At 35.8% G+C, this 14,883-nt stretch overlaps 1 protein-coding gene across 1 annotated transcript in view; it reads right to left on the minus strand.

The window, feature by feature from the left end:
* MED17 (mediator complex subunit 17) overlaps positions 1-14,883 on the minus strand; it is a 206,542-nt gene that overhangs the window by 116,413 nt on the left and 75,246 nt on the right. The window contains exon 6 of the mRNA XM_090373520.1: positions 13,251-13,375. Within this exon, the coding sequence (XP_090229646.1) occupies positions 13,251-13,375 (125 nt within the window). The remainder of the gene's footprint in view (positions 1-13,250; positions 13,376-14,883) is intronic.

The following is a 14,883-nucleotide window of genomic DNA, read 5'->3' on the forward strand; positions in this document are numbered from 1 at the left end:
TCTTATTTTCATTTCGATGCCATATACTTGCATTTCACTATGTACTGTCTATGTACATAGTCATATTATGAAGGTACATATAATACATACATAGATAAAATTTTAGACTAGTTTTTCTTATATATTTCCTACTTTGGAATGGAACCCCTTTATTACTATGGGGCCATAACTCAGTATTCGCGGCATTTCTCAGGAACGTAACCCCCCCGAATAGCGGGGGTTTACTGTATACTAATACTGATATTTATCGAGCAATTTTTCAAAATTCATTCATATGATATAATCTTGATGCTGTGTCCTGGAGATTTCATTTAATTTGCTTGAACACTGTTTGTTATTGACACTTTGATGACCTTCTTTAAACCTGTGAATTCACTTGTACATGTTTCAGCAATTACTGAAAGCATTACTATACTATGCTACCATACAACTGTAGAGGTTTACAAGTTGAACACATGATGAATACTAATACTGAATCATCATCATCATCAGCCATTTTCAATCCACTGCAGGATGAAGGCCTCTCCAGCAACTTTCCAGTTGCTTCTGTTTTGAGCACTGGACATCCATTTACTACCCACAAACTCATGAATTTCATCTATCCATCTCCGCCTTTGTCTTCCAGGTTTTCTTCTAGCTCCTCTTGGATACCATTCTGTTATTTTCTTAGTCCATCTGTCATCATGTCTTCGAGCTATGTGTCCTGCCCAAGACCATTTTAGTTCTTTAGTTTTGATAAGAATGTCCTTTACTTGAGTTTGTTGCCTAATCCATGTGTTTCTCTTCTTATCTAACAGTCTTATTCCCAATATGATTCGTTCCATTCTTCGCTGTGTGGTTCTCAGCTTCTCTTCCATTCTTTTGGTGAGTGCCCAAGTTTCACTTCCATAAGTCATGGTGGGGAGTATACATTGGTCCATTATTTTACGTTTCAGACAAACTGGGATATTGCTCTTCAGTATGTGACTATATTTCCTGAATGCTATCCATCCAAAATTTATTCTTCTCTTGACTTCCAGCCATTTATCATTATTACAGCTAATAACTTGTCCCAGATAAGTATATGACTCCACCTTTTCAATTACTGCTCCTTCAATCATTATTTCCCTTTCTGTGGCATACTTGTTCATCATTACTTTTGTTTTAGCCATATTCATCTTTAGTCCAAAATCCTTACTAGCTGTGCATAACTGATTAAGATTTTCCTCTAATTCTTTGGGATCATGGCTTATGACCACAATGTCATCTGCAAATCGCAAATGGTTTAGGTACTCTCCGTTCACATTGACTCCTTTCTGCGACCAGTCTAATCTTCTGAAAGCTTCCTCAAGGGCAGCAGTAAACAGCTTCGGAGATATTGTGTCTCCTTGTCGAACTCCTTTCTCAATTTTAAATTTCCTACTGTCTTTGTCTAGTCTAATAAAGGAGGTAGCACACTCATATATTTTCTTCAAAATCATAATATATGGGGTATCAATGCCTTGTCTTTCCAGTGCCCGAAACATTGCCTTATGCTGTATGGAGTCAAATGCCTTTTCATAATCCACAAATGCCAGGCATAATGGTGTTTTATATTCATTTGCTTTCTCCATTAGCTGTGATATTACATGAAGGTGATCCATAGTTGAGAATCCTGTCCTAAAGCCAGCTTGCTCTTTCGGTTGATTCTCATCCAGTATTCTTTCTAATCTGTTAGTAATGACCCTTGTGAACAACTTGTAGATGTGGGATAACAAGCTAATTGGTCTATAATTTCCAATTTCTGATTTATCTCCTTTCTTATGCAGCAAAACTATGATTGCATTATTCCACTGCTTAGGCGTCACACCTTTTCTAATGCACTTTGTGAAGAGCCTTGCCAGTTTTTGTGTTATGTCTCTTCCTCCCAATTTTAACAACTCTACAGTAACTTCATCTTCCCCCGGGGCTTTCTGATTCTTCATTTTCTTCAATGCATGTTCTACCTCATCAGGAAGAATATTGGGTATGTCGTATGTGTTGCTACTTTGCAATCCATCTTCCCCACTGCTGGCATCATTCCCCTGCTCCTTGTATAATTCTCTATAGTAGTCTTCTGCTATTTGAATTATGCCTTCTCTGCTGTTTATAAGTACACCATCGCTATTCTTCAGTTTCAGTATCATTTGTCTTTCTGTATTACTGCTCATGGCTGCTGATTTAAATCCTTTGTTTTCCCTTAATGCTTGTTCTACTTTTCTTGTGTTAAATCTTCTTATGTCCTCTCTGAGTCTCTTTCTAATGGCTTTGCATAACTCAGTATACTCAATTTTCTCCCTGTCAGTGTTTTTCTTGCTTTTCATTTGTCGTCTTCGGTTCATCATGACAAGTGTTTCTTGACTAATTTTTTCTTCTTTGGATTTCTTTTCCCTATAGGTTTCTTGGGCTTTATCACTTTCAAAAAGCTGTAATATTCCTCGTCGATATCTTGGTCCTCAGCAGTCTGCAGAAGCTCAAACTTGTTCTTAAGTTCCAGTACATACTGCTTTTTCTCCTCTTCTGTTATCTCAAAGACCTTTGTATTATTTACTCGAGTCAGTTTTTTCCTTTCCTTTCCTACATCTATATCAAGTGTACATCTTACCATTCTGCGATCACTTCCAACATTTACCTTATTCAGGACGGTGACATCATTCACAATATATCTTCTATTAGTGAGGATGAAGTCGATTTCATTAGTAGTTAATCCATTTGGACTCTTCCATGTCCACTTTCTGTTCACCCTTTTCTTGAAAAAAGTGTTCATTACTGACAGTCCTTGAGATTCTGCAAATTCCACAAGTCTTTCACCTCTTTCATTTCTTTCACCAATTCCAAAATTTCCTATAGTTCCCCTTTCTGTGCTGTTTTGTCTTTTTCCAACCTTAGCATTGAAGTCTCCCATAATAATAGTGTAGTGGGTTTTCTGCTCATCTAGAAGACTCTCAATTTCAGTGTACATTTCTTCAACCTCTTCATCATCATGGCTCGATGTTGGTGCATAAATCATTATAATCTTTAGCTTGTATCTCTTAGAAATCTTGAGTATTAGTCTTGACACTCTTGGTGATGTACTTTTGAATTCCAAAATGTTGTTTTTAAAATCTTTATGGACCAGGAACCCAATTCCACCTTCACTCCTTTCACTGTTTCCATTGGTGTACAGCAGATTTCCACTTGATAAACTTATAAGTGATTCATTTCTTCTTCTTGTTTCAGCCAAACCGATGATATTCCAATTCACATTTTCTAATTCCTTTTCCAGCTCTAATATCCTGTCTTCACCGATGAGTGTTCTTACGTTATAACAGGCCAAGTTCAGTTTCCGTGCATGGCAGCCTGGTCGTACCCAGAGATTCTTAGCACCCTCTGCTTCCACTCTAATCCTCTCGCTGCCGTAAGAGGGAGAGTGAAAGCTGCTGGGGACTGAGGGCCATTTGTTTCGTCGTGCTTTCATATTGCTGGAGGGGTTGGTCTTTTCCTCTTCATGCTGACCAGGCATCTTGAAGAGAACCACTCTACACGTTCGTTGCCACCTAAGTGACGTAACAGGGCTTACCATCGAGAAGGTGTGCATGAGTGGATTTTAGGGAGGCAGGCCAACCGGACTTCTCCTAAATCTTCTGTAATAGAGAGATATTGGATCCATCAGTGTTTTAGGCTGAGTGTCTGATAACACACAGGATACCTGTTCCCCTCTAAGCCCCCTAATACTGAATAGTAATAGAGAATTTTCATTTTCACTAATTGTAAAAATTTTCAATTATAATTGAAAACTTTTACTGAAAATTTTCATTCAATTGAAAATGAGGTTTACCAGTCTGGTAATTATGAAAGTTTTTACCAGTCTGATAAATACTTTTTTTTTTTTTTTTTTTTTTTTTTTTTATGAAAACCCCAAACACGAAAGGTATCAAAACCTATAGTACTTAGTACCATGCATTTTTTTTTTTTTTTTTATGAAAACCCCAAACACGAAAGGTATCGAACCTATAGTACATAGTACCATGCATGGGTTGAAGGAGAAGTATGGGGTGAGGGGGATGCCGGAAACTTTGCTCTAGAGACTAAACATGGGTTTCACCACTTCAAGCCTCCAATAAGCAAAGTGGTGGTATTTCACCGGTTGATGAAAGTCATCTACCACCTTTATGGGTTGAAGGAGAAATATGGGGGGAGGGGGATGCCGGAAACTTTGCTCTAGAGACTAAACATGGGTTTCACCACTTCAAGCCTCCAATAAGCAAAGTGGTGGTATTTCACCGGTTGATGCTTCCATGGTTCCTGGAAAAAGTAGATGAAGATCCTCTAGTGGTGGACTGTGGGCTCTCTTCTGTGATGCAGTATGGGTAAGTAACCTTTCAGAATACTTGTCCGTGATTGATGGAAAATTCCTGTGCAGCACATCAAACTCTCCTGCACTCATCTTTTTCACAGAAACCATAACTTCTCAGAGATATATTGACACAGTCCATAAATTCCTAGGACACATCACTGATGCAGAGATTGTTAAAGCATGGTTTCAGAAAGATAGCGTAACAAGTCACATGTGTGCATCTATAGCTAAACTGTTCCTCAATCAGAGATCACATAATTTCAAAAGGAATATTACCGCCACGTTCAGATTTGTTGCCATTAGATTTCTTTATGAGGGGCCAAGTCAAAGACAACAACAATAATCCATATGGGGAAATCAAAAAGAAACATATCCAATATCATTTCCAACATCACTTAGTACTTTCAAACATGCTTTGCCATGTTCAACTATGTTGTGATTATCATGGTGATCATTTTCAATATTTTTTGCGAAAAAATGAGTAAGTTAAATAAAAGTACAGTAAACCCCCACTATTCACGGTATCTGTATTCACAATCGCTTTTAATATAAAATGAAACCTAAAAAAATGTTAATTTTAAAGTGCCGTGAACATTTTCCGCTATAAAAAACATTGGCGTGGCTAAAATCATCTTGCCCAGTCAAAACAGTGCTCAGTGGGTGGGGAAAAGGGGTGATAAAATTGCGAGCGCAGATGTTTCCCACCAATCCTTGTTCAGTATGTGTTATGCGCTTGTCATGGAAGGTTTCGTCGTTTGCTTTTAATTTATATGCTTATAAATTGAATAAATTTATAAATTGATATGCTTACAAAAGTGAAAAATCTACTGTTTTGCAGTGTAAAACAGACTTTTTCGAGTGTGTTAACGGTTAAAAGAAAGCGACTTTATTGTGGACAAGTTCTTTTCTAACCCCTACAAAAATATGGCTACGAATAACATGGGAATTGTGAAAAGATCAAAGAAGGTGAAGACATTAGCGAGTAAAACTGAGTTATTAGACAAAATTTCAAAATGGTGAAAGTGTCTCGTCAGTGGCAAAACATTATAAAATCAATGAGCTTTAAATCTGTGGATAGAAGACCAAACTCAAAATAAAATTCCGTTAAAAGTTCACTCATCATTCGTGAAAAGGCAAAAAACACCTTTATCAACACTTTAGCGAAATTGGTGATAGCACTGCTGGGGATAAGTTTTTTTAACTAGCAAAGGCTGGTTTGAAATTTCTAATAAATATTACTTTTAATATTAAATTGTTTCTTATTTTCATTTCGATGCTTGTATTTCACTATGTAGTGTCTATGTTTGTCTAGGTACATTGTCATATTATGTAGGTAAGTATCATACATTTTTTTTTTTTTTTTGGTAGTTGTTGGCGCATCGGCTTCTGTGGCCATGATGCACCGCCCAAGGTTTTTGCAGTACTTTGATCCAAGCCCGAGGCGGGCACTTTACCCAGTCGGCAGTAGTATCATACATAGACAAAATTTTAGACTAGTTTTTCTTATATATTTCATACTTTGGAACGGAACCCTTTTGTTACTATGTGAGGCATAACTCAATATTCACGTTTTCGGTATTCGCAGCATTTCTCAGGAATGTATTGGGGGTTTACTGTATACAAAATTTTTACAGTAAATTTCACATCAGTAGCAATCTTTTACTCTAAATAATTCACAATTTCATTGGTTTTCATTTAAAACAATTACCCTGTCTTTTATTATTAATAAATTTAAAACTTAAAAAGCAGAATGGTTAATTTAAAATTTTTGGGATTTTAGTTTGTTGAGCTTTCAGAATTTTGACTCAGATCAATATGTAACATAGCATGCAAAGTGATATATATAGACTATGCTCAAAGAGCTCGCTTTAACCATGTATAAGGTGCAAAAAATGGATCTGAGCAAATCAGTGAAGTATACTGTAATGCAGTCTCTTACCACAAAAGGAACACCTCTGAGTGTTTTCATTCCATGCAAGTTTCTTATGGGAATGCTTATTACAGAAGCAAGCAATGGTTTACAAATGGTGAAAATAATACACGAATGACAGTTGGTCCACCGAGTATCTTCCAGATAATGAAGTCACAATGATGATACTATATACATGATAATGCACAACCGCTTAATTTATCTGAAGCCATGTATCCTCTTCTTCATTTATTAGAAGGCATGTAATCAAATTTTAACCAGAATATTGTGTGGATTTCTGTCTGCAACATCTTAGACACTGCTTATTGGTCTCCTCCATCAGAAGGGGGCCAAATGAAGTAACTGTTTCCAAAAATAAATTATGACATCATCATTAGACACAAAAAGCAAAGATGAACCTTTCAGTGCAAGTGGGATCATTTTTCTTTGATCCCCAAGGACTGATAATCAGAATTTTTACTACAGTGATGAAAAATTCTGGGCACTACTTCAAAACACAACATCTGAGATAACTAAACATTAAGATTTATGATGAGAGATGATGCATTACTAAAAGAAAATATATCCTTTTCACCAACTGAAACAACTGGACAGATTTTAAAGGAAGGTATTCAAACATCTTCCTTACAGTTTATATCTTCATCTGTGTGATTACTATCAATTTAGTCCCTTAAAGATGCACTGAAATCTAAATATTTTCACATGGGTGACAAAAGAAAATCTACAATAAGGAGGTGATTTACAGGGAATTCATTTGAATTATGTCAGGGGTGGATGTGCTTGCTTAGCACAGGGAAAGCTAAACACCTATAATGAATATAATCTTTTGTGAAGCAAAGTAAAATACATACACTTTCTAAGATTCAGTTAAACAACCCTTTATATTTAATGTTTTGTTAATCCTTGATATATATATATATAGTAATGCCTACCACTCTTTCTAAAATGTTAGTCCTTTACTTTTATTTAAGCAAGCTGTGAAAGTATCATTATAATTATTCTCATTATAACTATTAAGAGTAACAGCAGTTCAACAGACTAACAATCTTCTAAAGACACAATCCCAATGGACTACTGATGCTTTCTGCTTAAAAATGTAAATTTTCAATATCTCTCTCCCTCTCTCGCCCCCTCCCCTAATTCTATCAAGGCATTTTAAAACCTTCTGTTGAATGTCTCCCTTTTTTTTATAATTTGATTAAAAAAGAAAAACAAAACTATAAAAAAGACAAGTGTCATTTATAATTTACTAGAAAAGAAAACCCAAGATGCTAATAATGAATATAATCTTTTGTGAAGCAAAGTAAAATACATACACTTTCTAAGATTCAGTTAAACAACCCTTTATATTTAATGTTTTGTTAATCCTTGATATATATAAGCAAGCTGTGAAAGTATCATTATAATTATTCTCATTATAACTATTAAGAGTAACAGCAGTTCAACAGACTAACAATCTTCTAAAGACACAATCCCAATGGACTACTGATGCTTTCTGCTTAAAAATGTAAATTTTCAATATCTCTCTCTCTCTCTCGCCCCCCCCCCCTAATTCTATCAAGGCATTTTAAAACCTTCTGTTGAATGTCTCCCTTTTTTTTTATAATTTGATTAAAAAAAGAAAAACAAAACTATAAAAAAGACAAGTGTCATTTATAATTTACTAGAAAAGAAAACCCAAGATGCTACTCAGGCAAATAGAACCACAGCCAGCTGTAAGCATATTCCTGGACAGTTGTGTGGGGAGACAGAACTTGCAAAACAAAATTATAACTTCAGTGAATGAAATTGCACATCAAATTAATTGAATCAATAACAGATCTCACTGAGATATATCAGAAAAAGTAAAAAGTGAAAGCCCAACTTGCTACCTGTGCAGTAAGTTTCCAAGTAATAACAAAAAATTTACCTGTTTCACCACCACATAATGTAAATTGAATAAATTCTGAAAATTTCATTATCCTATGATAAAAAATTAAAAACAAATACAGGTAACCCTCGCTATTCGCGGGGGTTACGTTCCTGAGAAATGCCGCGAATACCGAAAACGCGAATACTGAGTTATGGCTCCCATAGTAATAAAGGGGTTCCGTTCCAAAGTATGAAATATATAAGAAAAACTAGTCTAAAATTTTGTCTATGTATGTATTATATGTACCTTCATAATATGACTATATACATAGACAGTACATAGTGAAATGCAAGCATATGGCATCGAAACGAAAATAAGAAACAATTTAATATTAAATGTAATATTTATTAGAAATTTCAAACAAATCTTTCAAACCAGCGTCTTTGCTAGCTAAAAAACGTATCCCGCCAGTGCTATCACCAGTTTCGCTAAAGTGTTGATAAGGAGTTTTGCGTTTTCACGAATGATGAGTGAATTTAACGGAATTTTATTTTGAGTTCGGTCTTCTATCTACAGATTTAAAGCTTTTTCCGTTTTTTCCAATTTAACATCACGAGTTACAGAGCAAATTTTTGAAGCAATTAGCGCATTTTCACGGACGCTACGGCGGATTTTTTCTTCCGATTTTTTGATTGATCGTACCGTTGACTCATTGATTTTATAATGTTTTGCCACTGAGGAATTAGAAATTTTATCTAATAACTCAATTTTATTCGCTAATGTCATCACCTTCTTTGATATTTTCACATTTTTCTTGTTATTCGTAGTGATATTTTTGTAGGGGTTAGAAAGAACTTGTCCACAACAAAGTCACTTTCTTCCGTTAACACACTCGAAAAAGTCTGTTTATCACCGCAAAACGGTAGATTTATCACTTTTGTAAGCATATCAATTTATAAATTGATAAATTTATTCAATTTATAAGCATATAAATTAAAAGCAAACGACGAAACCTTCCATAACAAGCGCATAACACATATTGAACAAGGATTAGCGAGAAACATTCACGCTCGCGATTTTGTCACCCCTCTCCCCCCACCCACTGAGCGCTGTTTTGACCGGGAAAGATAATTTTAGCCACTCCCATGTTTTTTTATGGCGGAAAATATTCACGGCGCTTTAAAATTCACATTTTTTAGGTTTCATTTTATATTAAATCGGCGATCGCGAATACGCGAAACCGCGAATACAGATACCGCGAATAGCGGGGGTTTACTGTATTTGGACATATTCAGAGAATAAAAGAAAAAATAAAATAAAAATAATCATTACCAATAAATAAAATATTCAAACATTGCACTGGTTTTACATCTCATACTTACTTAGTGTACAGATCAAGTTAGAGGGGAACAGGTATCCTGTGTGTTATCAGACACTCAGCCTAAAACACTGATGGATCCAATATCTCTCTATTACAGAAGATTTAGGAGAAGTCCGGTTGGCCTGCCTCCCTAAAATCCACTCATGCACACCTTCTCGATGGTAAGCCCTGTTACGTCACTTAGGTGGCAACGAACGTGTAGAGTGGTTCTCTTCAAGATGCCTGGTCAGCGTGAAGAGGAAAAGACCAAACCCTCCAGCAATGAGAGCACAACAATACAAATGGCCCTCAGTCCCCAGAAGCTTTCACTCTCCTTCTTACGGCAGCGAGAGGATCAGAGTGGAAGCAGAGGGTGCTAAGAATCTCTGGGTACGACCAGGCTGCCATGCACGGAAATTGAACTTGGCCTGTTATAACGTATGATCACTCATCGGTGAAGACAGGATATTAGAGCTGGAAAAGGAATTAGAAAATGTGAATTGGAATATCATCGGTTTGGCTGAAACAAGAAGAAGAAATGAATCACTTATAGGTTTATAAAGCGGAAATCTGCTGTACACCAATGGAAACGGTGAAAGGAGTGAAGGTGGAGTTGGGTTTCTGGTCCATAAAGATTTTAAAAACAGCATTTTGGAATTCAAAAGTACATCACCAAGGGTGTCAAGACTAATACTCAAGATTTCTAAGAGGTACAAGCTAAAGATTATAATGATTTATGCACCAACATCGAGCCATGATGATGAAGAGGTTGAAGAAATGTACACTGAAATTTAGAGTCTTCAAGATGAGCAGAAAACCCACTACACTATTATTATGGGGGACTTCAATGCTAAGGTTGGAAAAAGGCAAAACAGCACAGAAAGAGGAACTATAGGAAATTTTGGAATTGGTGAAAGAAATAAAAGAGGTGAAAGACTTGTGGAATTTGCAGAATCTCAAGGACTGTCAGTAATGAACACTTTTTTCAAGAAGAGGGTGAACAGAAAGTGGACATGGAAGAGTCCAAATGGATTAACAACTAATGAAGACAAGGAAAGTAGAACAAGCATTAAGGGAAAACAAAGGATTTAAATCAGCAGCCATGAGCAGTAATACAGAAAGACAAATGATACTGAAACTGAAGAATAGCGATGGTGTACTTATAAACAGCAGAGAAGGCATAACTCAAATAGCATAAGACTACTATAGAGAATTATACAAGGAGCGAGGGAATGATACCAGCAGTGGGGAAGATGGATTGCAAAGTAGCAACACATACGACATACCCAATATTCTTCCTGATGAGGTAGAACATGCATTGAAGAAAATGAAGAATCGGAAAGCCCCGGGGGAAGATGAAGTTACTGTAGAGTTGTTAAAATTGGGAAGAAGAGACATAACACAAAAACTGGCAAGGCTCTTCACAAAGTGCATTAGAAAAGGTGTGATGCCTAAGCAGTGGAATAATGCAATCATAGTTTTGCTGCATAAGAAAGGAGATAAATCAGAAATTGGAAATTATAGACCAATTAGCTTGTTATCCCATATCTACAAGTTGTTCACAAGGGTCATTACTAACAGATTAGAAAGAATACTTGATGAGAATCAACCGAAGGAGCAAGCTGGCTTTAGGACAGGATTCTCAACTATGGATCACCTTCACGTAATATCACAGCTAATGGAGAAAGCAAATGAATATAAAACACCATTATGCCTGGCATTTGTGGATTATGAAAAGGCATTTGACTCCATACAGCATAAGGCAATGTTTGGGGCACTGGAAAGACAAGGCATAGATATTCCATATATTATGATTTTGAAGAAAATATATGAGAGTGCTACATCCTTTATTAGACTAGACAAAGACAGTAGCAAATTTAAAATCGAGAAAGGAGTTCGACAAGGAGACACAATATCTCCGAAGCTGTTTACTGCCGCCCTTGAGGAAGCTTTCAGAAGATTAGACTGGTCGCAGAAAGGAGTCAATGTGAACGGAGAGTACCTAAACCATTTACGATTTGCAGATGACATTGTGGTCATAAGCCACGATCCCAAAGAATTAGAGGAAAATCTTAATCAGTTATGCACAGTTAGTAAGGATTTTGGACTAAAGATGAATATGGCTAAAACAAAAGTAATGATGAACAAGTATGCCATGGAAAGGGAAATAATGATTGAAGGAGCAGTAATTGAAAAGGTGGAGTCATATACTTATCTGGGACAAGTTATTAGCTGTAATAATGATAAATGGCTGGAAGTCAAGAGAAGAATAAATTTTGGATGGATAGCATTCAGGAAATATAGTCACATACTGAAGAGCAATATCCCAGTTTGTCTGAAACATAAAATAATGAACCAATGTATACTCCTCACCATGACTTATGGAAGTGAAACTTGGGCACTCACCAAAAGAATGGAAGAGAAGCTGAGAACTACACAGCGAAGAATGGAACGAATTATATTGGGAATCAGACTGTTAGATAAGAAGAGAAACACATGGATTAGGCAGCAAACTCAAGTAAAGGACATTCTTATCAAAACTAAAGAACTAAAATGGTCTTGGGCAGGACACATAGCTAGAAGACATGATGACAGATGGACTAAGAAAATAACAGAATGGTACCCAAGAGGAGTTAGAAGAAAACCTGGAAGACAAAGGCGGAGATGGATAGATGAAATTCATGAGTTTTTGAGTAGTAAATGGATGGCCAGTGCTCAAAACAGAAGGAACTGGAAAGTTGCTGGAGAGGCCTTCATCCTGCAGTGGATTGAAAATGGCTGATGATGATGATGATGATGATGAGTGTAAACTAAATAAATTCTATGCAAATTTTCCATGCTAAATTGAAACAAGGGATGCAGACATTTATATATATGTAATTACATTGGTATGCAAGATAAGGTTTGTTTGTTATTTGGTTTTTAGGAGCATTAGCAACTAAGGCCATATTGCTCCAGGAATATGCGGTGGTCATTCCCTTGACCTTTCCGCATCCTCCGTATTTGGTGGTGACGGGCTCGAACCCCGGTCTAATCAAGAAGCGTGTGCTACGCACTGCTGCTCCTTCCCACCTGGCTACGGAGGCGGCACAAGATAAGGATATTGAATAATAGTGTATAAAGTACTATACAGTATTATAAAAGAATTCAAAGTGAGCCATTAGGCCAAAAGAACACTTATTTTTTACTTTTCAATTCATGCATTTTATTTTCATTATTACATAAATGTGTGTGTGTGTGTGTGTGTGAGAGAGAGAGAGAGAGAGAGAGAGAGAGAGAGAGAGAGAGAGAGAGAGAGAGAGAGAGAGAGAGATTAATTACAGCACAGTTATCTTCTTCATATTTTTTATTAACGAGTGCAGTTTTGCAAAGACTGACAAATGAAGAATATAAGGAAGATGGACAAACGGCCAGATACACATACACACAGTGCAAAATTTTACGCATTTTGTTTTAAGAATAGTGCTGTGTTCAAAAATTAAAATAAGAGATTTTAAAGAAAGCATAAATATAAATTCTTATGCTGCAATTTTTATATGCAACATTTAGTAAAATGTGCTTAAAGTTATAATATTAATACTGTAATTTTTACTTCTATAAAGGTGCTCCTCTCAAAAGTTGAGGATGTTCACATAACAATGATACTTGTAATAGAGGAAGCTGATGGTAGGATAATGGTGGTCACAATATATAGTCAACAGTTACTGTCATTAAAATTTCCAGCTAAAATAATATATATTTTTTTTAAATAATGCAAAAGAAATATAACTGTTACCTGAGAAAACAGTTCTCTACAAAACAAAATATTCTGAGCTGCTTCTAATTTATGATGCCAATTTGACTCTGGTTGTGCTAAAGGAAGGAGTAGTGTAAGTTCTCCACTTGCAACAGTTTCTGCATCTAGAAACGATGAATATAAATTTATACAATTAAAAAAACTACAAACAAAAGCTGAAAGAATTATCACAGCAAACAACTTCTGATGAATAAGAATAACAAAATCCCTTTCTACTAAGCACAAAAAAGTAATTAACCATAAAAATTCAACATACTGCCATATCTCTTGTCACTATACTACACTCAAAGACACATTCATATTCATGGTCGCAATTAGGCATGTGAAGTCAACTCCCTCCCAATTTTTTATATCTCAAAAGACATTGAAAAATAAGGGTAGCCAGATGTAGGAAATGTGCTAACTCTGCTGGATGAAACATCCTTTAATACACTAAAAGTTTTAATTCCTATAATCTTATACTCAAATAATAGTCTATACTTTACAAAGGAAGGCGATAACATTCCAAAATTAGATTTGTGATGAAACGTCTATAATAGGCTTCAAATGGAAAAAATAAGAAAAATTGTGATGGGATTTGTTTCACAATTGTTCACAACCAGAGTTATATAAGGTGAAGCAAATGTATGGGAAAAATTGCTAAACCACATTAATTATTAACCATTTGAAAAAAGATTTATATGAAAGTTACTGAACACACATAATATAAACTCAATATCGTTATTTATGTATTTAATAACATAAACTTCATAGTGCAATATATATTATTGCTGTATAACTGGTGCATAGTATTATTATTGCATTTAAGTATATTATTTTTGATTAGTAGTTTTAATTAAACTGCATTTGAACACAAATAATGCCTCAGGCCAGAGCCACAAAGACATGGGCTCAAAGTGTGTGTTATGGGTGCTAATAGCCAGTGCATAAGTTGCGCTAGCTATTAGCATTAGTAGAAGCATATGATTGAAGAAATCAAGCTTATGCAGCATCAGCCAAAAAAAAAAAAAAAAAAAAAAAAACCCTTTTCAATTTCACTGATCCATTCATATGTTTGTCTAGTTCTGCCTTGAATTTATTTATGCTACCAACTTCCACAACAACAGATGGAAGTTTGTTCCAGCAATCAACTACCCATTGGCTAAAGGCAAATTTCCACACATCTATTCTACAACTGTCTTTCCTCAGTTTGAATCTATGCAACCTCAGGTTTATATCTGAGTAAGAGGAAGAATCCCATCAATGTTGAGCCTGCTCAATCCATTCAAGACCTTATCCACCTCAATCAGATCGCCCTGCAGGTGCCTAGTCTCCATAGGCTTCTGTGTGTGTGCATCTACAGTTTATGGCAATTTATGTGCATTCTCTGAATTTTTTTTCTCTGCCACATGTCTCATTAATTCACACGTGACATCCATTTGTGCCCTGAGTCCAATGGCCATTCAAGCAAAAGCAAGAAGTATTTATGAAGATATTAAGGATAAGTATGGCAAACTCCAAGCCAAGCAACGGGTGGTTTAATAGGTTCAAGACGCTGGTTTCCAAAACATTAAAGTATGCAGTGAAGTCGCCAGTGCCGATTCTGCAGCTGCAAAGAAATTTTGTGATGTGT

Source organism: Mastigoproctus giganteus, chromosome 5 (assembly GCF_048544385.1).
Source record: "Mastigoproctus giganteus isolate SK-2022 chromosome 5, ASM4854438v1, whole genome shotgun sequence".
Taxonomy (NCBI): Eukaryota; Metazoa; Arthropoda; class Arachnida; order Uropygi; family Thelyphonidae; genus Mastigoproctus; species Mastigoproctus giganteus.